At 46.9% G+C, this 24,620-nt stretch overlaps 1 protein-coding gene across 1 annotated transcript in view; it reads left to right on the top strand.

Moving 5' to 3' along the window:
• Positions 1 to 13,729, top strand: part of LOC138249670 (E3 ubiquitin-protein ligase TRIM39-like) — an 84,952-nt gene extending 71,223 nt beyond the window's left edge. The window contains exons 7-10 of the mRNA XM_069203631.1: positions 3,256 to 3,278; positions 4,889 to 5,004; positions 8,652 to 8,678; positions 10,427 to 13,729. Coding sequence (XP_069059732.1) covers positions 3,256 to 3,278; positions 4,889 to 5,004; positions 8,652 to 8,678; positions 10,427 to 11,007 — 747 coding nt within the window. The 3' untranslated portion in view covers positions 11,008 to 13,729. The remainder of the gene's footprint in view (positions 1 to 3,255; positions 3,279 to 4,888; positions 5,005 to 8,651; positions 8,679 to 10,426) is intronic.
• The last annotated feature ends 10,891 nt before the right edge of the window (positions 13,730 to 24,620 follow it).

The following is a 24,620-nucleotide window of genomic DNA, read 5'->3' as shown; positions in this document are numbered from 1 at the left end:
ACATATAGGTAACTTATGAGTTACTTAAGTGCAGTGTAAAATGGCTGTGAAATAATGTGGCAGTCCTGTGTAAAGGTTTGTCTGAGCTCCCTATGGGTGGCAAAAGAAATGCTGCAGCCCATAGGGATCTCCTGGATCCCCACTACCCTGGGTACCTAGGTACCATATTCTAGGGAATTATAAGGGTGTTCCAGTGGGCCAATTGAAATTGGTAAAAGTGGTCACTAGCCTGCAGTGACAATTTTAAAGGCAGAAAGAGCATAAACACTGAGGTTCTGGTTATTAGAGCCTCAGTGACACAGTTAGTCACTACACAGGTACACACATTCAGGCCACAGACTATGAGCACTGGGGTCCTGGCTAGCAGGATCCCAGTGAGACAGGCAAAAACAAACTTATATACATGTAAAAATGGGGGTAACATGCCAGGCAAGATGGCACTTTCCTACAGGCAGTTCAAGCAAAATCTGCATCCAAGGAATTAAATAAAAAGATGGCTGCTGTGGATACATCCGCATCCATGGCAGCCAGCTTTGAGAAGACTGTGTTTTATTTCTTTACAGGCCTTCTTTACAAGTTTGGTTCAGAGTTAACCTCCATGCATATGCACGCATGGAGCTAACCCCTGCTTCTAGATGCATGTCTGTGTGCAGTTAGAGGTACCCTACTGTACGCACAGCTAACCTATACATATGGAGTGGTTCAGAAGGACTGCGGTTAGTTTATAATCTGTAAAGTGTTGGTTACTAATGTTTCACATCACTCATTGCCGGCCTTGTGACCTGGCACATGCCAGACGAGTTCCATCTAGTGGAGCTGCTCTGAGAGTAAAGAAGCAGCCATTCTATAGGACAGTGTAAGTACTGAAGTCTGTTTAGTTCCAAGGACTGTTAAGTTGTCTTCCGAAGACCTCAGGTTTGAGAAAGCAAAGACCGTGGGAGCTCCCTGTGCAAAGAGAACTTCTCACAGTAATGATATAGCTAAATCTACCCCGGCTCCAGTGTCTACTTATCAATGTGAGCTCAGCTCTCATGCATCTGGAGGTACATGACTTTTCATGACAGTACCCCCGCTACTGTGAGTATCAGAGGATGTCTTCATTGGAATGCATCAGTGATTGATGATTGTGTGTATCAGTGGTTTAGGAAGCCCCCCTGAACTCTTGCTGGCCACTGTATTACCTTTGATCCTCAAGGATACCTCATTGATCACCCACACCTCACTGATTATCAATCACTCATTGATTACTCATCTTGTTACACATCCATCTCATCTCACCTCAGGGCTTTCAGAGAAACAAGTTCAAATGTAAAACAGTCTAATAATGAACCAGGGCAATTGGAATTTTACTACATCGATCATTGTTTGGCTGTGGCCTCAATAACTTTATTAAATGTGCATCCGCTGCTTATAGAATACTTCCCTTCACAATCCAGTTGTCATTTGTAAGCCCCACAATAACATATCAACAGGGGATTGTGTATGACACCTGGGTTGCACATGAGTTAGAGCTCAGGACATATATTTTTCTTGAGCCAGGTTTTTACAAGCCAAGGTATCAGCATTTAAATGGTGTGAATAGGGAGCCTTGAATGCGGAAGGGTGCCTTGAAGCAAGGTGCTTGCCTCCCAGTAGTTCCTTGCGTGCTTCATTCAGTTTCACGGAGTCTGTGTGACTGCTGCACTCACTTGCCCATCACATGAGTAGTTTACAAGAGGGGAAACCTCATTGGTGGGGTGTGGTCATGTCTGAAGCGCGCCTGCTGGCCTTTAGTGAAGGGAGAAGCTCTTTTACTTCGTACCTTGTATGAAGCTCTTGTCGTTAGTGCTCTTGTTTATTGGGTCTTGGTGCCAAGTGCACGTGGACAACAATCTACACACTCACCTTGTGACTGTGCGTGGGAAAAGCCTAATCAGATTCAAAGGGGTCTTACAAAAGTCCTTTTCTGGGCGAGTGTCTACTGGGTTTCTTCGGCACCTGCTGCACTGGCTCATGGCCCCTCATAAGCCTGACTTGCTTGACCAGGGCTGAGGTTTCATATTCGCCCCTTACCTGTAGGACACACCTTTCAATCAGTGATTCAAGTCAGTTCAGCGCATCTACAGCAAGCCAAGCTCTCAGAAGTGAGTGGTGACTCTTTGTACACAGGCTGTACTCCCTCATTCATGGACTCTCCTGGTCTCTTTGGATCTCCTCCCACATTCATGGGCTCTTCTAGTCTCTTTGGCTCTAATCCCACATTCATGGACACTTCTAGTCTCTTTGGCTCTCCTCCCACATTCTTGGGCTCTTCTAGTCTCTTTCGCTCTCCTCCTTCTTACATTCATGGATCCTTCTAGTTTCTTTGGCTCTCCTCCCACATCCATGGACCCTTCTAGTCTCTTTGGCTCTCTCCCACATTCATGGACCTTTCTAGTCCCTTTGACTCTCCTCCCACATTCATGGACCCTTCTGATCTCTTTGGCTCTCTCCCACATTCATAGACCCTTCTAGTCTTTTTGGCTCTCCTCCCACATTCATAGACCCTTCTAGTCTCTTTGGCTCTCCTCCCACATTCATGGACCTTTCTAATCTCTTTGGCTCTCTCCCACATTCATGGACCCTTCTAGTCTCTTTGGCTCTCCTCCCACATTCATGGACCCTTCTGATCTCTTTGGCTCTCTCCCACATTCATAGACCCTTCTAGTCTCTTTGGCTCTCCTCCCACATTCATAGACCCTTCTGATCTCTTTGGCTCTCTCCCACATTCATGGACCCTTCTAGTCTTTTTGGCTCTCCTCCCACATTCATGGACCTTTCTAATCTCTTTGGCTCTCTCCCACATTCATGGACCCTTCTAGTCTTTTTGGCTCTCCTCCCACATTCATAGACCCTTCTAGTCTCTTTGGCTCTCCTCCCACATTCATAGACCCTTCTAGTCTCTTTGGCTCTCCTCCCACATTCATGGACCTTTCTAATCTCTTTGGCTCTCTCCCACATTCATGGACCCTTCTAGTCTTTTTGGCTCTCCTCCCACATTCAGGGACCCTTCTACTCTCTCTGGTGTGGTATCCTCACCTGGGGTGGAGGGTGAGGGGTCCGGGTGGTCCTCAGCATGTCGGAGGGCTCGAAAGGGTGCAGTGAACAAGACAGGTGCGCTGAGACTCTCTCCCACATGGGTCTTACAGGGGCTGTTCAGGACTGACATTTGTGTAGCATTATCCTGAGTGACAGGGAGAGAACTCATGCTTTTCCGTTGTGTTTTTCTCCCTCTAGGATATGCAGAGGGCTTTGCGCAGGTATGAATTGATTCTTGCTTTTATTTTTATGGTTTTGTGTAGCACGCACTGTGCAACTGCAGACGTGAGAGCTCTTTACACAAGCAACGAGGTAGCCTTTCCTTTCACCCAATCTCTTTCTCCTTCTAATTAAATATAAAGAAATCCAACTCGGACAAGTAAATAATCTGGAAAAAAAGTTATGGATCAACTCACACCCAGGGTAAAGCATTCACATCCCGACACATTGGTATAATTTGCATTTCCAAATTAATACGTAGCTTTAAAACCATATTATGGAGCTGTTTAAGAATTTAATGCTAAAAGTTCTAAATAATCTGTCCATCTCGGACATAAACTATGCGAACGTGAGTGATGTTTTTCCACATATAATACAGGAAACAGCTCCGTCAGCTGACGAGGCAAATTATAACTTTCCGAAACAATGTCAGTTTCGGGATTGTTTTTACTATTAGAATCTCTAGTCTTTTTTCAGTCACACTTTAAACCGTATTTTTGATAAATGTTTTTAAATTCGTATTGAGCTTTTATGTTTTTTAAAACAAGACAGTGCAACTTTTTTTTTTTTTTTTTAAGCTACACGTTTTAAAAACGTGGACTAGTTAGTGGCCCATTTGTAAACTTGGAAGGTCCAACTTTGCATTTTGGTAAAGTAAATTAACAGCCTGAGCTTTGAGGATTAACACATTTATGGTACAATTAAAAAGAGTGTATTTGAGAGAAAATATGTGCATTTTCAGAACGCAAATACAGATGGTGGGGAAAGTGGTTTAATGTTCAAAATATATTCCAAGCTGGCATTTGAGTGATCATGCCGGTACGGGAGGCTGATGGTGCATATCATTGCTGTGGTGCCAGGGGAACTGACGGTAGGGCCATTGTTATGTATCATTCCTGTGGAGGCATTTCACATTTCTAAAGCTTTTTTACATTACTGCTGTCAGTCCTGGCTGATGGTCTGAGGTCATCTCTGCCGATAACCTCGAACGAGGTGGCCACTGAGTTAATCTTGCTGGATTTGGCCTCTATTAAAACACTCAAAATATTAGTAGCGCAGAATGATTTTCATTGAACATAAGTAGCTGTTACTACAAAAAAGGTTGGAAACCCATGGTTTAGAGCCAGTGCTTAATTTGAGCAGGTGGTTGCCGGTGGGCGGAGGGGGCCACTGGCACTTATTTTCTGCGTCCGGCATTTACTGCCAGCAAATGACACATATGGGAAAGATGGAGGAAGTGAAAAACGAAAAAGCGTCACAAAGGGATAAAGCTGCAAGAGTGAGTTGAAGGGGATGAGAGTGGCTGTAAATGGATTAAAGAGGCCCCAGATGGCTTTAGGATTATGCTGCCTCAGTATTCTGTGCTCGCACATTTAATTGCCGCGAGTTTCAGTGAAAAGCTCTGAGCACCGGCACCTTTTTATCGACAAATTAACCACTGTTTAGAGCACATGAATAGAGTGGATCCTTGTCCTCTTCCTCACCCTGGTGAGATTGACTCCACTTCTCAGATGAGACTCCTGCATCGAAAAGACTGGTACCTTGTGCCATCATCCTTCTGCCACCTGCAAGTTCATGGTTTCATTGTGCTACACCTGTTTCTCTCATTTAGATTTCAAACACTAAAGGACATGAAGGAAAGATTAGGTCTGAAGGAGCAGGCGAAGATCCTGCGGTACTTTGATGAAGAGTCGGCTGAGATTCAGAAAAATGTAATAGAGTCTTTGGGTAAGTAAGTCCGATTATGAACTTAATTACAATATCTGCAGAGACCTTGTGTTCTTCATCCATGTGGCGGACACCACTTGAGGATTGCCCGGAATCTGTGACTAGCTGGACATCTTAGTAAAATTGAGCCTGTGTGATGATAAAATGTGTTGGTGAGACTCTAAGGGTAGGTGAGGTGGTCTTAATGTCTGGTCCAAGCCCTTGTGTGTGGATGGTGGGCGGGGGTTCACTGGGGCGGGGAGTAGACACTATGGGCCTGTGGCGCAGTTCAGCGCAGCAAGTGCCTTGCTGCACCACCGTGTGCCTCCAGGAAAGAGCAGAAATGCTCTGTATCTACAAGATACGGCACATTTCTGTCCTCTCCCACTGCGCCGATACACAAATTGCTGCCATGCACCAATGCAGGCCCCCTTCCACCATGGAGTAAGGGTGTTCGCTTTGTGGGGATGATTCTTTTTGTGCAGGAAGGGACACCTTCCTGCACAAAAACAAACTCGAGGTGTTTTCCTCTTTCTATGTGTGCTGCAGCATGCAGCACACATAGAAAGAGGAAGCACCAGGAAGAAATAAAGATATTTCTCCCCGTTGCATCACTCTTATGCCACCCCTGAGGTGGCGTAGAATCTGACGCATTCCCAGACTTGTAAATCTATGAATGTGTCCGATTCCTTCGGGTTCTATGAGTTTTGCAATAGGAAGACCCCAAGCAACACCCGTGGAACGCCCCTTTCATGCAATGTTATGCGTAAAAGGGGTCCATATTTACATGGCCATGAAAGCCATGCAAGCTGGCTTTGCGTGGCCTTGTAAATAAGGGTTGTCAAGCTGCACCACCTTAGCATAAACAAATGACGTTCCAGTGGCGCAGTGTGCTACTAGGGCCTTGAAAATGGGGGCATATATATATAATTGATGTAAATATTTTCAGAAAAGAGATGCTTAAATAAATAGGCAGTTTAAATAGCAGTTTGCCCACATGTTGTGCATGGGGTATAGGAAGGTGCCCCGCCCCATGCTGTTCCTTCCTGGAAGGGCAGCATCATCTTGGTACCTAGGATAAGCTTGTACGGTAATGTGAAAATGCATTTTAATAAACATATCCTAAACTGTTTTGAAGAACTGGGAAAAGTATATCTAGCCTAAAATTGACTTGATTCCTGCTCTCAGTGCTGGTCTATCCCATTTCTCCTGGTTTGTTGTCAACATGATGCAAAACGATGCTAGGCGTGCATTATTTCTCCAGCACTGAGTAGCTCATAAATGCTGAATACACACAACAAATGAAGAAAACTAACTGGGTGCTACAGCTTTTAAGGATTGAAATCTGAAAGCCATCTAGCCCAAGTGCATCAGATGTCTCACCACCCGGCCGCTCCAGTCTACTACCACAGCATCCCTGCTCAGTGTACAACTCACCCACAGGAGGAAACGTATTCTTAGAATCATCCAACTCTGGAGCACGCTCTCCATACATACCTGCTCCATCACACAGCCTTTACACAAGGGCTGCACACCTAGATCACTTCACCACCCACTCCCAGTGCAAAGATTACAACTTCCCAGACGTGAATGAGGTGATGCCCCTGAACCATTGAACCCTAAATAGAGAATCAAGGCCCATATTTATACTTTTTGACGCTAAACTGCGCTAACGCAGTTTAGCGTCAAAAAGTTTTGCGCCGGCTAACGCCATTCTGAAGCGCCATGCGGGCGCCGAATTTATTGAATGGCGTTAGCCGGCGCAAGCAGACCGGCGCTGCCTGGTGTGCGCGAGAAAAACCACGTACACCAGGCAGCGCCGGCGTAGGGGGAAAATGGCGCATGGGCGTCTTAAAATGGGGCAAGTCAGGTTACGTCGAAAAAATCGTCGTAACCCGACTTGCGCCATTTATTTTCGACGCCCATCCCCCATCAACATGACTCCTATCATTGTAAAGATAGGAGTCATGCCCCCTTGCCCAATGGCCATGCCCAGGGGACTTCTGTCCCCTGGGCATGGTCATTGGGCATAGTGGCATGTAGGGGGGCACAAATCAGGCCCCCCTATGCCAAAAAAAATTATTTAAAAAAAATAAAAAAATACTTACCTGAATGTCCCTGGGGTGGGTCCCTCCAGCCTTGGGTGTCCTCCTGGGGTGGGCAAGGGTGGCAGGGGGGGTCCCTGGGGGCAGGGGAGGGCACTCTGGGCTCATTTTGAGCCCACTTGTCCCTTAACGCCATGCCTGACCCAGGCGTTAAAAAGCGGCGCAAATGCGCCGTTTTTAGCCACGCCCACTCCCGGGCGTCTCTTTTGCCCGGGAGTATAAATACCACGTAAAGGCCTGGGAGTCATTTTTTAGACGGGAACGCCTCCCTTGCATATCATTAACGCAAGGAAGGGGTTCACGCTAAAAAATGACGCACATTCCGGGAACTTTGGCGCTATTCGCCTCTAACGCCATAGTATAAATATGGCGTTAGTTGGCGTTAGTTTAGCGTCGAATTTGCGTCGAAAAAAACGACGCAAATTCGGCGCAACCAGAGTATAAATACGGCCCCAAATACTGACTACCAGGATTAGGGCCCCATTTAGAACTCGATGGACAGGTTACTCCTTCACAACAGTGACGGATAATCCTGCCTGCAGAAATCGGTGTACAAGTGCCACCCCTGCTCACTGCACACACAGGCAAACATGCACTTAGGAACACACCTACAATACTTGTAAGACAACCACCTTTATGTCACATACCATTCCCATGCCAAAACCTGTCTCCTCAGACTTGACTCTTTTTTTCCTCCTCTGAACGGTGTAGCAAAACAATTCCAGAGACAAGTGTGATACATTTTACATGTAATTCAAATGTGTGACCATGTACACCCTGGACAATTAAGGAAGTTGAGAGGCCACATGAGAATTCAGATGTGGGGCCATGCACAGTTGGCAACCACTGGAAAAACTAACATATCAATGCCCTTCAATGATGCACAGTCAAAGCCTGGCAGGAGAGACCTCTGTTGCAGGGATTTCCTCTTAGTCCTTTGCAGGGGCAGGGTGGTAAACCTGAGGTACAAATGACCGAGGTAGGCCACTTTGAAATGGTGTGGTAGGGGCTGAAGGCCAGAGGCTGACCTGGACATAAGAAGTGTTAAACCTGACATCCTTGTTCCGGTCCGGTCTTCCCAAAACATTTGTTTCTGCCCCTCCTGGTTTCTGAACAACCTTGTTTTTGTCGGCACTAGGACTATGTTCACTTTACCACTGCTAACCAGTGCTAAAGTGCTTGTGCTCTCTTTCTAAAACATGCTAAAATTGACTTACACCTTATTGGTACATTCAAGTTACTTATAAGTCCCTAGTATATCGTACTACATATACCCAGGGCTTGTAAATTAAATGCTACTAGTGGGTCTACTAGTAAAAACTACAGATGTAACCCATATACCCTTAGTTCATTGGGGAAGCCAGGATCAGAGTCCAGGTCTCCTGCTGTGACATACAACAACCATCTCCAGGAGGAACCATCTCCAGCAGAGCACTCTTTATGGACAGACCTTTCTCTGCCCCTCTGACTGTTTGTGTCATTTAGCAGTGATTGTGCATTTTCTGTTTTAAAAGGTGATGTTTTTTCTTGGATTGATGGTTTTGTCTCTTCTTTTATTTCCAGAGTGGCGCCGGTGCTGTCTGTTCACAGGTAAATCACACCAGTCCTTACTGACGCACCACACTCCCAGCTCTTGGTAAGTCACACCAGTCCTTACCAATTTGCAACACTCCTAGCTGACTGGCGTGCTACACTCTTAGCTCTCAGTATGTCTCACCAGTCCTTACCGACGTGCCACACTCCCAGCTCTTGGTATGTCCCACCATTCCTTACCGATGTGACACACACCCAGCTATCGGTAAGTCACACCATTCCTTAGCGACTTGACACACACCCAACTCTCGGTAAGTCACACCATTCCTTGCCGACGTGACACACACCCAGCTCTCGGAATGTCACACCAGTCCTTACTGACTTGCCACATTCCTAGCTCTCTGTAAGTCACACTGTTCCTTACTGACTTGCCACACTCCCAGCTCTCTGTAAGTCACAATGTTCCTTACTGATGCATCACACTCCTAGCACTCGGTAAGTCACACTAGTTCTTACTGGTGTGCCACACTCCCACCTTTCAGTGGGTCCCACCAGTCATTACTGATGCACCACACTGCTAGCTCTCAGTAATTAACACCATTCCTTACCCATGCGCCACTCTCCCACTTCTCGGTATGTCCCACCAGTCCTTACAAAGGGATCACACTCTCAGCACTCGGTAAGTCACACTAGTTCTTTGCCACACTCCCACCTTTCAGTGGGTCCCACCAGTCATTACCGATGCACCACACTCCTAGCTCTCAGTAATTCACACCATCGCTTATTGTCACTCCACACTCCCACCTCTTATGGATATTCTTCTACCAAATGAGAACATCATGTTTCACATCCTTTAAATAACAGCGTCTTCCGGCATAGGCATCTGATCTCAAGCTACTGGCTGAATAACAAGCTTTTTATACTGTGCTACTCTGAATATAAAATGTGTGAACAATACAAAACAATGAATGTGTCAACAGACATTTGCTAGTTTTCAAAGATATTCATGAGAATTAAATGTGAGACAATGTGTATCAGTTTTTCTATTATGACTTATACATGATATTGCTAAAATAATGCATCTCTGACAGTACAAACAATTCTGCAAACATATAAAATATCATGGACCTGTAAACTTTATTAAATAATAAATAAAAAAAAACACTGCACACTGCCAAGATGCAGGGGCCAAAAATAATCATATCCTATTCAAAAGTAAAAGCCTGAACCAACCCTGGAGTCTTTGAGTGCAACAGATTTTGAAAAGTTTCCTATACTCCAGGCTGAATATGAATTATTGTATGAAACAGGGATTGTTCCTCCAGGTGCTGAGTATCGGTGATGCTTTGTTAATTTTATCTCATAAATTGTTACTCATTTCTACTGCTTATTTATAAGCATTTCCAAGGATTTAATCCAAACATTTACAACTCCATGAACACCTCTCTCTCTTCACCTGGGAGCCTTGTCTAACTTCACCTTACCAGAATGCAAACCTCTGCCATAAAATGTAATTTTTAATGGAATATCTGGCTACTAATTTGGATCTACAAACACGTTGAAAATACACAAGTACATATTTGGACATTAGAGCTAATGGTGTGCTTGAAACTAATTGCTCAGCCTGACCTCAAGTTGTAAATATTTATGATGTTTTATGAGTTCATAGTCCAAGTTTTTGAAGAGTGAAGGAACCATTGCTGCCTGGAGTGGTGGTTTGAAGCGTTTGTGATATCCCGCATGTGTGTGGGTGATTGCTAGTGGGAGGATTTGCTGTTTCTCTGATTGTGTCTCATTTATCTCAGCTGCAGATGGTGTGGTGCTGGACCCTGAATCTGCACATCCCCAGCTCAGCCTCTCAGAGGATCGGCGGAGTGTTATAATGGGACGCGCAGCTGTGGGACTGCCAGATGCTCCAGAGCGCTTCGATGCCCCCTGTGTCGTGGGACTGCCAAGACTAACCTCAGGGATTCACTACTGGGAGGTTGAGGTGGGGGAGATGAGGGAATGGATACTGGGGGTGTGTTATGAATCTGTGAAGAGAAAAGGGGTCTTTGAACCATCTCCAGAAAATGGATTTTGGGCGGTTGGTCTGTGGGATGGATATCGGGCACTCACCACGGCTTACCCTGGCTCTCCTCTGTATCCACGACAGCGCCCACGGGTTGTGGGAGTTTTTGTGAACTATGAGGCTGGAAGCATCACATTTTACAATGTAGAAGATGGATGCCATCTTGCCACTTTCCCTCCTACTTCCTTCTGCCAGCCCCTCCGGCCCTATTTCTGCACATGGGACACAGTCACTGCTCTACGACTCAGCCCAGTCATCAAAAGCATGGAGGGCAGGCCTCATATGACTGGGGAACAAAGCCATCCAAGTTTCTAGTAAGCGATTAATCTATCCTGTCTCTCTGTCCTTTGCAACAGTATCCATTAATTGGCTTTAATATTGTATTGTCACATTGCACTACATTGCCTGAGCCCTACAGATTTATCATCGGCCAGTACATTGTTTCTCAAAGGACTTGGACATTCCCCTTTTAAAGCATATTTAATTGAATGTATTTAACTTTTTAAAAGTAAATAACCTTAAACATTATCTGACTCGCTTGAGACAATGTAAAACCCTACAGTATAATGGATTAGTCAGGTGATGTAGGGTGGTGTAAACCATTAATAATTGTTGTGGCCTTGTGTAATAGGCAGTTTTTTATACTGTGGTCTCAGTGGTGTCAGGGTTGCTGTCCTGTGGCACCATTACTCCTATCCTGGGCCACTGAAGTTCGATTATTTGACTGGTTGATTAGCCAACATATTTGGATTTTGCATAGAATGTACACAAGCCACACAGCTTCACACATGCACACAGAGCAGGTGTGCTTTATGCAGACCAGCACATAAAGAAACCCATTTTCCGAAGTCCCACAGTCATACGTATAGGGAGCACATAATAATGTTAATTTTAAGAGCAAAGTTTTGTGGGTATAAGTGGGCACAGTGGCACAGCACATTGTGCAAGATGGAGGCCGACTGTGAGTTGCTGCATCAGAGCACCCGGTCACAGCTTGGTGTGATATGTAGCAGAATGTGGCCTGCAGCGGGGGTACCCATTCACAGCTTGGTGTGATGTGACGCAGAGAGCAAGGTGCAACAGCAGGGCACCTATTTACAGCTCATTGGGATGTGAAGCAGAGTGTGAGGTGCAAGAGAGCGGCACCTGGTTACAGCAAGGTGTGATAAGAAGCAGTGTGTGAGATGCTACAGCGGGGGCACCCAGTCACAGATTGGTGTAGAATGCAGCAGAGAGTGAGGTGCAGCAGTGGGGCATCCAGTCTAGTGTGATATGAAGCAGAGTGTAAGGTGCAGCAGCGGGTCCCCCAGTAGCTTAGTGTGCTATGAAGTGGAGAGTGAGGTGCAGCAGTGGGGTCCACCAGTCATATCTAAGTGTGATATGAAGCACAGAGTGAGGTGCAGCAGCAGGGCCCCCCAGTCACAGGGTAGTTGGATATGAAGCAGAGTGTAAGGTGCAACAGCGGGCCCCCCAATAGCTTAGGGTGATATGAAGCAGAGAGTGAGGTGCAGCAGCGGGGAGACCAAGTCATAGCTTAGTGTGATATGAAGCAGTGTAAGGTGCAGCAGCGGGCTCCCCAGTAGCTTAGTGTGATATGAAGCAGAGAGTGAGGTGCAGCAGCGGGCTCCCCAGTAGCTTAGTGTGATATGAAGCACAGAGTGAGGTGCAGCAGCAGGGCCCCCCAGTCACAGGGTAGTTGGATATGAAGCAGAGTGTAAGGTGCAACAGCGGGCCCCCCAGTAGCTTAGGGTGATATGAAGCAGAGAGTGAGGTGCAGCACTGGGGCACCCAGTCATAGCTTAGTGTGATATGAAGCAGTGTAAGGTGCAGCAGCGGGCTCCCCAGTAGCTTAGTGTGATATGAAGCAGAGAGTGAGGTGCAGCAGTGGGGCCCCCCAGTCATATCTAAATGTGATATGAAGCAGAGAGTGAGGTGCAGCAGTGGGCCCCCCAATCACAGCTTAGTGTGATATGAAGCAGAGAGTGAGGTTCAGCAGCGGGGCCCCCCCAGTCACAGCGTAGTGTGATATGAAGCAGAGAGTGAGGTGCAGGCGTGGGGCACCCAGTCATAGCTTGGTGTGATATGAAGCAGAGAGTGAGGTGCAGCAGTGGGGCCCCCCAATCACAGCTTAGTGTGATATGAAGCAGAGAGTGAGGTTCAGCAGCGGGCCCCCCCAGTCACAGCGTAGAGTGATATGAAGCAGAGAGTGAGGTGCAGGAGTGGGGCACCCAGTCATAGCTTGGTGTGATATGACGCAGAAGGTGAGGTGCAGCAGTGGGGCCCCCCAATCACAGCTTAGTGTGATATGAAGCAGAGAGTGAGGTTCAGCAGCGGGGCCCCCCCAGTCACAGCGTAGTGTGATATGAAGCAAAGAGTGAGGTGCAGCAGCAGGTGCACCCAGTCATAGTTTGGTGTGATATGAAGCAGAGTGTGAGGTGCAGCAGTGTGGGCCCCCAGTCACAGTTAGTGTGATATTGTCAGCGAGACCGGATCCTCCGGGTTTGCGCCTGCTCCCAGTATGTCCACCTCTTGGCAGCTCCAAACTCTACTAGCTATCATAGCACAAAGTTAAAGAATGGCCAAGTGGGGGATGGGGTTTTAGGTTGGGAACAGCGGGGAAGGAGACCTGTGGGAGCAAGAGTTAAGAACACAATAGCAAGATTATTCACATTGCCTTTCTTAAACTTTGTTCCAAATATTTATATACTGATAACATGAATGATCAAGAGCCTTTCTATAACATGACATTATTAGCTCTGGATACCTGGAAAATAAAGAAGGATTATGCAAACTTTCATATGAGAGTTTTTAGAATAACATCTTATGCTCTGAAAATTGAATACCACTCTGTTGAATCTGTTTTTCAATTATAATCTAAACATTGAATAGCACTCTGTTGAATCTGGGTTTCAAGCATACTCTGAACATTGAATAACTATCTGTTGAATCTGGGTTTCAAGCATACTCTGAACATTGAATAACTATCTGTTGAATCTGGGTTTCAAGCATACTCTGAACATTGAATAACACTGTTGAATCGGGGTTTCAATTATAATATGAACATTGAATAACACTCAGTCTTGATTTTCAAGATTCAATTGCTTTGAAATTATTATACACTTTAATATCAAACTGTGCATCAAGATTTCAATGCCTAGAAATGAACGCGCACTCTGCCGATCTGAAACACAAGGTCTAAATGCCAAAAATAAATCACGCACTCTGCTGCTGATTCAACCATCAGGATCCAAATGTCCAGAAACAATCGCACACTCCGCCAATCTGAGTTTCAAGGGCCAATTGCCAAGAATGAATCACGCACACTGCTGCCGATTCAACCATCAAGGTTTAAATGCCAAGATACGATTGTGCATTCTGCCGACCTGAACTGCAAGGGTTAATTGCCAAGAATGAATCACGCACACAGCTGCTGAATCAACCATCAAGGTTTAAATGCCAAGGTACGATTGCGCACTCCGCCGATCTGAACTGCAAGGGTTAATTGCCAAGAATAAATTGCGCACACTCCTGCCGATTCGAACATCAAAGTTGAAATGCCAAGATTACGATTGCGCGTTCTGCCGATCTGAACTGCAATAGTTAAATGCCAGGAATGAATCGCGCACACTGCTGCCGATTCGAACATCAAAGTTTAAATGCCAAAATTACGCTTGCGCGTTCTGCCGATCTGAACTGCAAGAGTTAAATGCCAGGAATGAATTGCGCACACTGCTGCCGATTCGAACATCAAAGTTGAAATGCCAAGATTACGATCGCGTGTTCTGCCGATCTGAACTGCAAAAGTTAAAATCCAGGAATGAATCGCGCACACTGCTGCCGATTCAAACATCTAAGTTTAAAAGCCAAAATTACAATTGTGCGTTCTGCCGATCTGAGCTGCAAGAGTTAAATGCCAGGAATGAATCGCGCACACTGCTGCCGAGTCGAACATCAAAGTTAAAATGCCAAGATTATGATCGTGCACGCGATCAGCCCAAAAGGCCCAAAATTCGAATATGCCTGATAACGGAGTCGGGGCCTAGCCCAACCTCCGTCTTACCGCCCTGCTGGAGGATCACCAAGATAATGAAGACAGGGCCTGGAAAAGCCTAGGTAGGCCTTTGGCACAGGAGCTCAGGAAAATGCTGCTGCTCTCCACCGGTGTAGGAAAGTACCATCTTGCCTGGCATGTTACCCCCATATTTCACTGTATATATGTTGTTTTAGTCTATGTGTCACTGGGACCCTGCCAGGCAGGGCCCCAGTGCTCATAAGTATGTGCCCTGTATGTGTTCCCTGTGTGATGCCTAACTGTCTCACTGAGGCTCTGCTAACCAGAACCTCAGTGATTATGCTCTCTCTGCTTTCCAAATTTGTCACTAACAGGCTAGTGACTAAATTTACCAATTCACATTGGCATATTGGTACACCCATATAATTCCCTAGTATATGGTACTGAGGTACCCAGGGTATTGGGGTTCCAGGAGATCCCTATGGGCTGCAGCATTTCTTTTGCCACCCATAGGGAGCTCTGGCAATTCTTACACAGGCCTGCCAGTGCAGCCTGAGTGAAATAACGTCCACGTTATTTCACAGCCATTTACCACTGCACTTAAGTAACTTATAAGTCACCTATATGTCTAACCTTCACCTGGTGAAGGTTGGGTGCAACGTTACTTAGTGTGTGGGCACTCTGGCACTAGCCAAGGTGCCCCCACATCGTTCAGGGCAAATTCCCCGCACTTAGTTAGTGCGGGGACACCATTACACGCGTGCACTGTACATCGGTCACTACCTATGTACAGCGTCACAATGGTAACTCCGAACATGGCCATGTAACATGTCTAAGATCATGGAATTGTCAACCCAATGCCATCCTGGCATTGGGGGGCAATTCCATGATTCCCCGGGTCTCTAGCACAGAACCCGGATACTTCCAAACTGCCTTTCCGGGGTCTCCACTGCAGCTGCTGCTGCTGCCAAACCCTCAGACAGGTTTCTGCCCTCCTGGGGTCCAGGCAGCCCTGGCCCAGGAAGGCAGAACAAAGGACTTCCTCTGAGAGAGGGTGTAACACCCTCTCCCTTTGGAAATAGGTGTGAAGGCTGGGGAGGAGTAGCCTCCCCCAGCCTCTGGAAATGCTTTGATGGGCACAGATGGTGCCCATCTCTACATAAGCCAGTCTACACCGGTTCAGGGATACTCCAGCCCTGCTCTGGCACGAAACTGGACAAAGGAAAGGGGAGTGGCCACTCCCCTGACCTGCACCTCCCAGGGGAGGTGCCCAGAGCTCCTCCAGTGTGTCCCAGACCTCTGCCATCTTGGAAACAGAGGTGTCTGTGGCACACTGGACTGCTCTGAGTGGCCAGTGCCAGCAGGTGACGTCAGAGGCTCCTTCTGATAGTCTGTTACCTCTCTTGGCAGTCAATCCTCCTTCCTTGGTAGCCAAACCTCCTTTTCTGGCTATTTAGAGTCTCTGCTTTGGGCAATTCTTCAGATAACGAATGCAAGAGCTCACCAGAGTTCCTCTGCATCTTCCTCTTCATCTTCTGCCAAAGGATCAACCTCTGACTGCTCAGAACGCTTGCAAAACCCCAACAAAGTAGCAAGACAACTACTAGCAACCTTTATCGCTTCATCCTGCCGGCTTTCTTGACTGTTTCCAGGTGGTGCATGCTCTGGGGGTAGCCTGCCTCCTCTCTGCACCAGGAGCGCTGAAGAAATCTCTTGTGGGTCAACGGAATCTTCCCCCTGCAACCGCAGGCACCAAAAGACTGCATCACTGGTCCTCTGGGTCCCCTCTCAGCACGATGAGCGTGGTCCCTGGAACTCAGCAACTCTGTCCAAGTGACTCCCACAGTTCAGTGACTCTTCAGTCCAAGTTTGGTGGAGGTAAGTCCTTGCCTTCCCACGAAAGACTGCATTGCTGGGTACCGCGTGATTTGCAGCTGCTCCGGCTCCTGTGCACTCTTCCAGGATTTCCTTTATGCACAGCCAAGCCTGGGTCCCCAACACTCCTTCCTGCAGTGCACAACCTTCTGAGTTGTCCTCTGGCGTTGTGGGATTCCCTTTTGTGACTTCGGGTTGACTCCAGTTCACTTTTCTTCTAAGTGCCTGTTCAGGTACTTCTGCGGGTGCTGCCTGCATCTGTGAGGCTCCCTGTGTTGCAGGGCACCCCCTCTGTCTCCTCCTCCAAGTGGCGACATCCTGGTCCCTCCTGGGCCACAGCAGCACCCAAATACCTCTACCACGACCCTTGCAGCTAGCAAGGCTTGTTTGCGGTCTTTCTGCGTGGGAACACCTCTGCAAGCTTCATCGCGACGTGGGACATTGATCCTCCAAAGGGGAAGTTCCTAGTCCTCTTCTTTCTTGCAGAACTCCAAGCTTCTTCCAACAGGTGGCAGCTGCCTTGCACCCTCAGCTGGCATTTCCTGGGCTCCTGCCCACTCTCGACACTGTAGCGACTATTGGACTTGGTCCCCTAGTCTTACAGGTATTCAGGTCTGGAAATCCACTGTTGTTGCATTGCTAGTGTTTGTTCTTCCTGCAGAATCCCCCTATCACGACTTCTGTGTTCTCTGGGGGTAGTAGGTGCACTTTACACCTATCTTTCAGGGTCTTGGGGTGGGCTATTCTTCTAACCCTCTCTGTTTTCTTACAGTCCCAGCGACCCTCTACAAGCTCACATAGGTTTGGGGTCCATTCGTGATTCGCATTCCACTTTTGGAATATATGGTTTGTGTTGCCCCTATACCTATGTGCTCCTATTGCAATCTATTGTAACTTTACACTGCTTGCATTACTTTTCTTGCTATTACCTGCATAATTTTGGTTTGTGTACATATATCTTGTGTATATAACTTATCCTCATACTGAGGGTACTCACTGAGATACTTTTGGCATATTGTCATAAAAATAAAGTACCTTTATTTTTAGTACTTCTGTGTATTGTGTTTTCTTATGATATTGTGCATATGACACCAGTGGTATAGTAGGAGCTTTACATGTCTCCTAGTTCAGCCTAAGCTGCTTTGCCATAGCTACCTTCTATCAGCCTAAGCTGCTAGAAACACCTCTTCTACACTAATAAGGGATAACTGGACCTGGCACAAGGTGTAAGTACCTCTGGTACCCACTACAAGCCAGGCCAGCCTCCTACATTGGTTGTGCAGTGGTGGGTAAGTACTTGTAACTACATACCACTTTGTCATTGTGTACTTTTCATAAGAGAATAATATACAAAACAAGTTCAGTGTATGTACACCTAACCAAAAAGTTTTACTTTTCTCCTCTTAAACTTTTTACTAAGTTCTGAAAAGTACTCTAAAACTTCTAAAAGTTAGAAAACGTTTTATTTCTCTGTTCTTTAAAAAGTTCTGAAACTTTTTCTTCCTTCTCACTGTCTCTAAACCTTTTTCTATCATGTCTGATGTAGCGTCTGCTCTTAAAATGGTCAATACTATTTATGACAATTTGAATTACAAAAGCCTAAGGAGTCTCTGCTTAGATAGAGGTTTAGTGATAGGAAAGAACCCCACAAATGAGTTTCTATATAACATGCTTATTGTGAATGATGAGTCCCTAGGAGGCACTTCAAATGAGAGGTTAATAGATGGCTCCCATTCTGACTCAGGGGATCTCCCTGAGGGAGGTGGGGAGGGTTCTGTTCCAAATCTCCCCCCCAGCAGGCCACCTAGTAATGCTGGTAGTGATGGAGGTTCCGATCATAGTAGGGGTGTCTTTATTCCTGGAGGCCAGGTTATTAGGGTTCAGTCAGTTATGGACAGATATCCCTCTGTTGTTTCCAATTTATCTTCTGTGTCCAAGCATTCCCAACCCACCCACCCTGATGACAATATGTTAGAAAGGGAACTCAAAAAGTGGAGAGTTGAAGAGACCAGACTGAAGCTTAAACAGCAACAGCTGGCCTTAGATAGGGGATCCTTAAATCTGGAGAAGGAGAGACAGAGATTGGGGTTTGGACCCCATGGTGGCAGCAACAGCAGTATTCCTGATAGTAATCCTGTTAGAGAGCATGATTCCAGGAATCTGCATAAGATAGTCCCCCCTTACAAGGAGGGGGATGACATCAACAAGTGGTTTGCTGCACTTGAGAGGGCCTGTATGGTACAGGGGGTCCCTCAAAGGCAGTGGGCTGCTATATTGTGGCTATCTTTCACTGGAAAGGGTAGGGATAGGCTCCTTACTGTTAGAGAAAGTGATGCTAACAATTTTGCAGTTTTGAAGGATGGACTTTTGGATGGATTTGGCTTAACCACTGAACAATACAGGATTAAGTTCAGAGACACCAGAAAAGAGTCCTCACAAGACTGGATAGACTTTGTTGACTGTTCAGTGAAGGCCTTGGAAGGGTGGTTACATGGCAGTAAAGTTTCTGACTATGAAAGCCTGTATAATCTTATTCTGAGAGAGCATATTCTGAATAATTGTGTGTCTGACTTGTTACACTAATATCTAGTGGACTCAGATCTGACCTCTCCCAAAGAATTGGGAAAGAAGGCAGACAAATGGGTCAGAACAAGAGTGAACAGAAAAGTTCATACAGGGGGTGACAAGGATGGCAAAAAGAAGGATGGTAAGTCTTCTGACCAGGGGGGTGACAAAAGTAAAACTGAGTCTTCATCAGGCCCACAAAAATCCTCTGGTGGGGGTGGTGTATCCAAATCCTCTTCAATTCAAGTTAAAAAGCCTTGGTGTTATTTGTGTAAAGTCAAAGGCCATTGGACAACTGATGCCAGTTGTCCAAAGAAAAACACCAAACCTCCCACTACCACAACCCCTACTGCAAATTCTAGTGCCCCGAGTAATAGCAGTGGTGGTGGGAGCAAACCTACTAATACTAATAGCCAATCCAAGGGAGTAGCTGGGCTCACTTTTGGTAATTTAGTTGGGGTTGGTCTTGTTAGGGAGACCACAGAGGCTGTGTTAGTCTCTGAAGGTGACATGGATTTGGCCACCTTGATTGCTTGTCCCCTTAATTTGGATAAGTACAAGCAACTTCCCCTAATAAATAGTGTTGAGGTTGAGGCCTACAAGGACACAGGTGCCAGTGTTACCATGGTGATAGAGAAACTGGTCCACCCTGAACAACACCTACTTGGTCACCAGTACCAAGTGACAGACGCTCATAACAACACTCTTAGCCACCCCATGGCTGTTGTGAATCTCAACTGGGGGGGGGTTACTGGTCCAAAGAAAGTTGTGGTTGCCTCAGATTACCTGTAGACTGTCTACTAGGGAACGATTTAGAGACATCAGCTTGGGCAGAAGTGGCGTTGGAGGCTCATGCAGCAATGCTGGGCATTCCAGGGCATATTTTTGCTTTGAGAAGGGCTCAGGCCAAAAAGCAAAAAGGACAGGGTAACTGGGATCCTGGAACAATGGACCAACTGCTCCCTAAAGCTAGGGGTAGCAAGGGTAAATCCCTACCCACTATCCCTCCCTCTACAGATGATTCTCCTTCTGAGGAAGAAGAATTTCCTCCCTGTGCAGAACCTACACTAGATGAGCTGGCAGCAGACACTGACGAGCTTTTGGGTGGAGGGGGGCCTGCCGGGGAAGAGATGAGTGTGGCACAGCAATCCTGTCCCAAATTAGAGGGTCTCAGACAGCAAGCTGTCAAACAGCAAAATGGGGATGTCAGTGACTCACACAGAGTTTACTGGGAGGACAACCTCTTGTACACAGAGGCAAGGGACCCAAAACCTGGAGCAGCCAGGAGATTGGTCATTCCCCTGCAGTACAAAGAGTTCCTCCTAACTCTGGCACATGACATTCCTTTGGCTGGGCATTTGGGACAGATCAAAACATGGGAAAGGCTTGTCCCCCTGTTTCACTGGCCTAAGATGTCAGAGGACACTAAAGATTTTTGCAAGTCTTGTATGACCTGCTAAGCCAGTGGCAAGACTGGTGGCACACCAAAGGCTCCCCTTATTCCACTACCTGTGGTCGGGGTCCCCTTTGAAAGGGTAGGGGTTGACATAGTCGGCCCCCTTGACCCTCCTAATGCTTCAGGCAATAGGTTTATCTTGGAAGTTGTGGACCATGCCACAAGATATCCTGAAGCAATTCCTCTAAGGACCACTACAGCACCTGCAGTGGCAAAAGCCCTCCTAGGAATCTTTTCCAGGGTGGGTTTCCCAAAAGAGGTTGTATCAGACAGGGGTAGCAACTTTATGTCTGCATACTTGAAGGTTTTGTGGAGAGAATGTGGTGTAACCTAAAAAAATCACCACACCTTATCATCCACAGACTAATGGACTGGTAGAGAGGTTTAATAAAACTCTCAAAGGTATGATAATGGGACTCCCTGAAAAACTCAGGAGGAGATGGGATGACCTGTTACCTTGCCTCCCTTTTGCTTACAGGGAGGTACCCCAGAAAGGAGTGGGCTTCAGCCCCTTTGAACTCCTCTTTGGACACTCTGTAAGAGGTCCACTAACACTTGTGAAGGAGGGTTGGGAACAACCTTTAAAAGCTCCCAAACAGGATATAGTGGACTATGTACTTGGCCTAAAATCCAGAAGTACATGAAAAAGGCCAGTAAAAACCTTCAGGCCAGCCAAGAGCTCCAGAAGCAATGGCATGACCAGAAGGATGTTCTGATCCAGTACCAACCAGGACAGAAGGTGTGGGTATTGGAGCCTGTGGCCCCAAGAGCACTCCAAGACAAATGGAGTGGACCCCATCTAATTGTTGAGAAAAAGGGTGAGGTTACCTATCTGGTAGACCTGGGCACTGCCAGGAGTCCCCTTATAGTGATTCATGTCAACCGCCTAAAACCCTACTATGACAGGGCTGATCTCACCCTGCTCATGGCAACAGATGAAGGACAGGAAGAAGAGAGTGACCCTCTCCCTGATCTCTTCTCCTCCACTGAAGATGATGCTTTAGTGGAGGGAGTAGGTTTGGCAGATTGTCTGACTGCAGAAAAGAAAGACAACTGCATAAATCTCCTTAGACACATTTCTGAACTCTTTTCAACTGTGCCAGGCACCACATCTTGGTGTGACACACAATTGATACTGGAGACAGCATGCCTGTCAAAAGTAAAATCTATAGGCAGCCTGACCATGTCAGGGACTGCATAAACAAGAGGTTCAGAAAATGCTTGATCTGGGAGTGGTTGAACTTTCTGAAAGCCCATGGGCGAGTCCTGTGGTGCTTGTACCAAAGCCTCACTCAAAAGATGGAAACAGGGAGATGAGGTTTTGTGTAGACTACAGAGGTCTCTATCAGGTAACAAAAACTGATGCTCACCCTATACCCAGGGCAGATGAGCTCATAGATACACTGGCATCTGCCAAGTATCTAAGCACGTTTGATTTGACTGCAGGGTTTTGGCAGATCAAATTGGCTGAGGATGCTAAACCTAAAACTGCATTTTCAACTATAGGAGGGCACTACCAACTTACAGTGATCCCCTTTGGTTTGAAAAATGCACCTGCTACTTTTCAGAGGTTGGTGAACACAGTCCTGCAAGGGTTGGAGGCTTTTAGTGCAGCATATGATATAGCTGTCTTTAGCTCCACCTGGGATGAGCACCTGGTCCACCTTTGGAAAGTTTTGGAGGCCCTGCAAAAGGCAGGCCTCACTATCAAGGGCTCAAAGTGCCAGATAGGGCAGGGAAAGGTGGTTTATCTGGGACACCTGGTAGGTGGAGAAAAGATTGCACCACTGCAGGAGAAAATCCAGACAATCATGGATTGGGTTCCCCCTACAACACAGACCCAAGTGAGAGCCTTCCTAGACCTCACCGGGTATTACAGGAGATTCATTAAAAACTATGGCTCCATAGCAGCCCCTCATAATGATCTCACCAGTAAAAAGATGCCTAAAAAGGTATTGTGGACAGCTAGCTATCAGAAAGCTTTTGAGGAGCTCAAACAGGCCATGTGCTCTGCACCTGTCCTAAAAAGCCAATGTTACTCCAAGAAATTCATTGCTCAAACTGATGCATCTGAATTAGGGGTAGGGGCAGTCTTATCACAACTTAATTCTGAGGGCCAGGATCAACCTGTTGCTTTTATCAGCAGGAGGTTGACCCCTAGAGAAAAGCGTTGGTCTGCCATAGAGAGGGAGGCCTTTGCTGTGGTCTGGGCACTGAAGAAGTTGAGGCCATACCTGTTTGGCACTCACTTTATTGTTCAGACAGACCACAAACCTCTACTTTGGCTAAAACAAATGAAAGGTGAAAATCCTAAATTGTTGAGGTGGTCCATATCACTACAGGGAATGGACTATACAGTGGAACATAGACCTGGGAGTACCCACTCCAATGCAGATGGACTCTCCAGATATTTCCACTTAGACAATGAAGACTCATCTGGGCAAGGTTAGCCTTATTGTCCCTCGTTTGGGGGGGTTGTGTAGAAAAAAACCATTTTGCCTTGCATGTTACCCCCATTTTTACTTGTGTGTATGTTTGTTTTTGCCTGTGTCACTGGGATCCTGCTAGCCAGGACCCCAGTGCTCATAAAGTATGCCCTGTATGTGTTCCCTGTGTGGTGCCTAACCCAATCACTGAGGCTCTGCTAATCAGAACCTCAGTGTTTATGCTCTCTCTGCTTTTAAAATTGTCACTGCAGGCTAGTGACTAATTTTACCAATTCTTATTGGCACACTGGAAAACCCTTATAATGCCCTAGTATATGGTACCTAAGTACCCAGGGTATTGGGGTTCCAGGAGATCCCTATGGGCTGCAGCATTTCTTTTCCCACCCATGGGGAGCTCAGACAAGTCTTACACAGGACTGCCTCTGCAGCCTGCGAGAAATAACATCCACGTTATTTCACAGCCATTTTCACTGCACTTAAGTAACTTCTAAGTCACCTACATGTCTAACCCTCACTTAGTGAAGGTTAGGTGCAAAGTTACTAAGTGTGAGGGCACCCTAGCACTAGACAAGGTGCCCCCACATTGTTCAGGGCAATGTCCCAGGACTATGTGAGTGCGGGGACACCATTACAAGCGTGCACTACATATAGGTCAATACCTTTATGTAGTGTCACAATGGTAACTCCGAACATGGCCATGTAACATGTCTAGGATCATGGAATTGTCACCCCAATACCATTCTGGTATTGGGTGGACAATTCCTGCATCCCCGGGGCTCCAGCATAGAGGCCGGGTACTGCCAAACTAGCTCTCGGAGGTTTTTCTGCAGCTACCGCTGCTGCCAACCCTCAGACATGTTTCTGCCCCCCTGGGGCCTGGGCAGCCCAGTACCAGGAAGGCAGAACAAAGGATTTCCTCTGAGAGAGGGTGTTACACCCTCTCCCTTTGGAAATAGGTGTTAAGGGCCTGAGAGGAGTAGCCTCTCCTGGCCTCTAGAAATGCTTTGAAGGGGCCCTCCTTGCATAGGCCAGTCTACACCGGTTCAGGGATCCCCCCAGCTCTGCTCTGGCACGAAACTGGACATAGGAAAGGGGAGTGACCACTCCCCTAATCAGCACCTCCCAAGGAGAGGTGCCCAGAGCTCCTCCAGTGTGTCCCAGACCTCTGCCATCTTGAATGAAGAGGTGTGAGGGCACAATGGAGACCTCTGAGTGGCCAGTGACAGCAAGTGATGTCAGAGACCCCTCCTGATAGGTGCTTACCTCTCTCTGTAGCCAATCCTCCTCTGAGTGCTATTTAGGGTCTCTCCTGTGGGCACCTCAGCAGATAACGAATGCAAGAGCTCACCAGAGTTCCTCTGCACTTCCCTCTTCGACTTCTGCCAAGGATCGACTGCTGACTACTCCAGGACGCATGCAAAACCGCAACAAAGTAGCAAGAAGACTACCAGCAACATTGTAGCGCTTCATCCTGCCGGCTTTCTCGACTGTTTCCTGGTGGTGCATGCTCTGAGGGCTGTCTGCCTTCACCCTGCACACCAAGAAGAAATCTCCTGTGGGTCAACGGAATCTT

Source organism: Pleurodeles waltl, chromosome 8 (assembly GCF_031143425.1).
Source record: "Pleurodeles waltl isolate 20211129_DDA chromosome 8, aPleWal1.hap1.20221129, whole genome shotgun sequence".
In the NCBI taxonomy this organism is placed as follows: domain Eukaryota; kingdom Metazoa; phylum Chordata; class Amphibia; order Caudata; family Salamandridae; genus Pleurodeles; species Pleurodeles waltl.
Note: the sequence above shows the minus strand (reverse complement) of the source record. Positions and strands in the feature narration are given on the sequence as shown.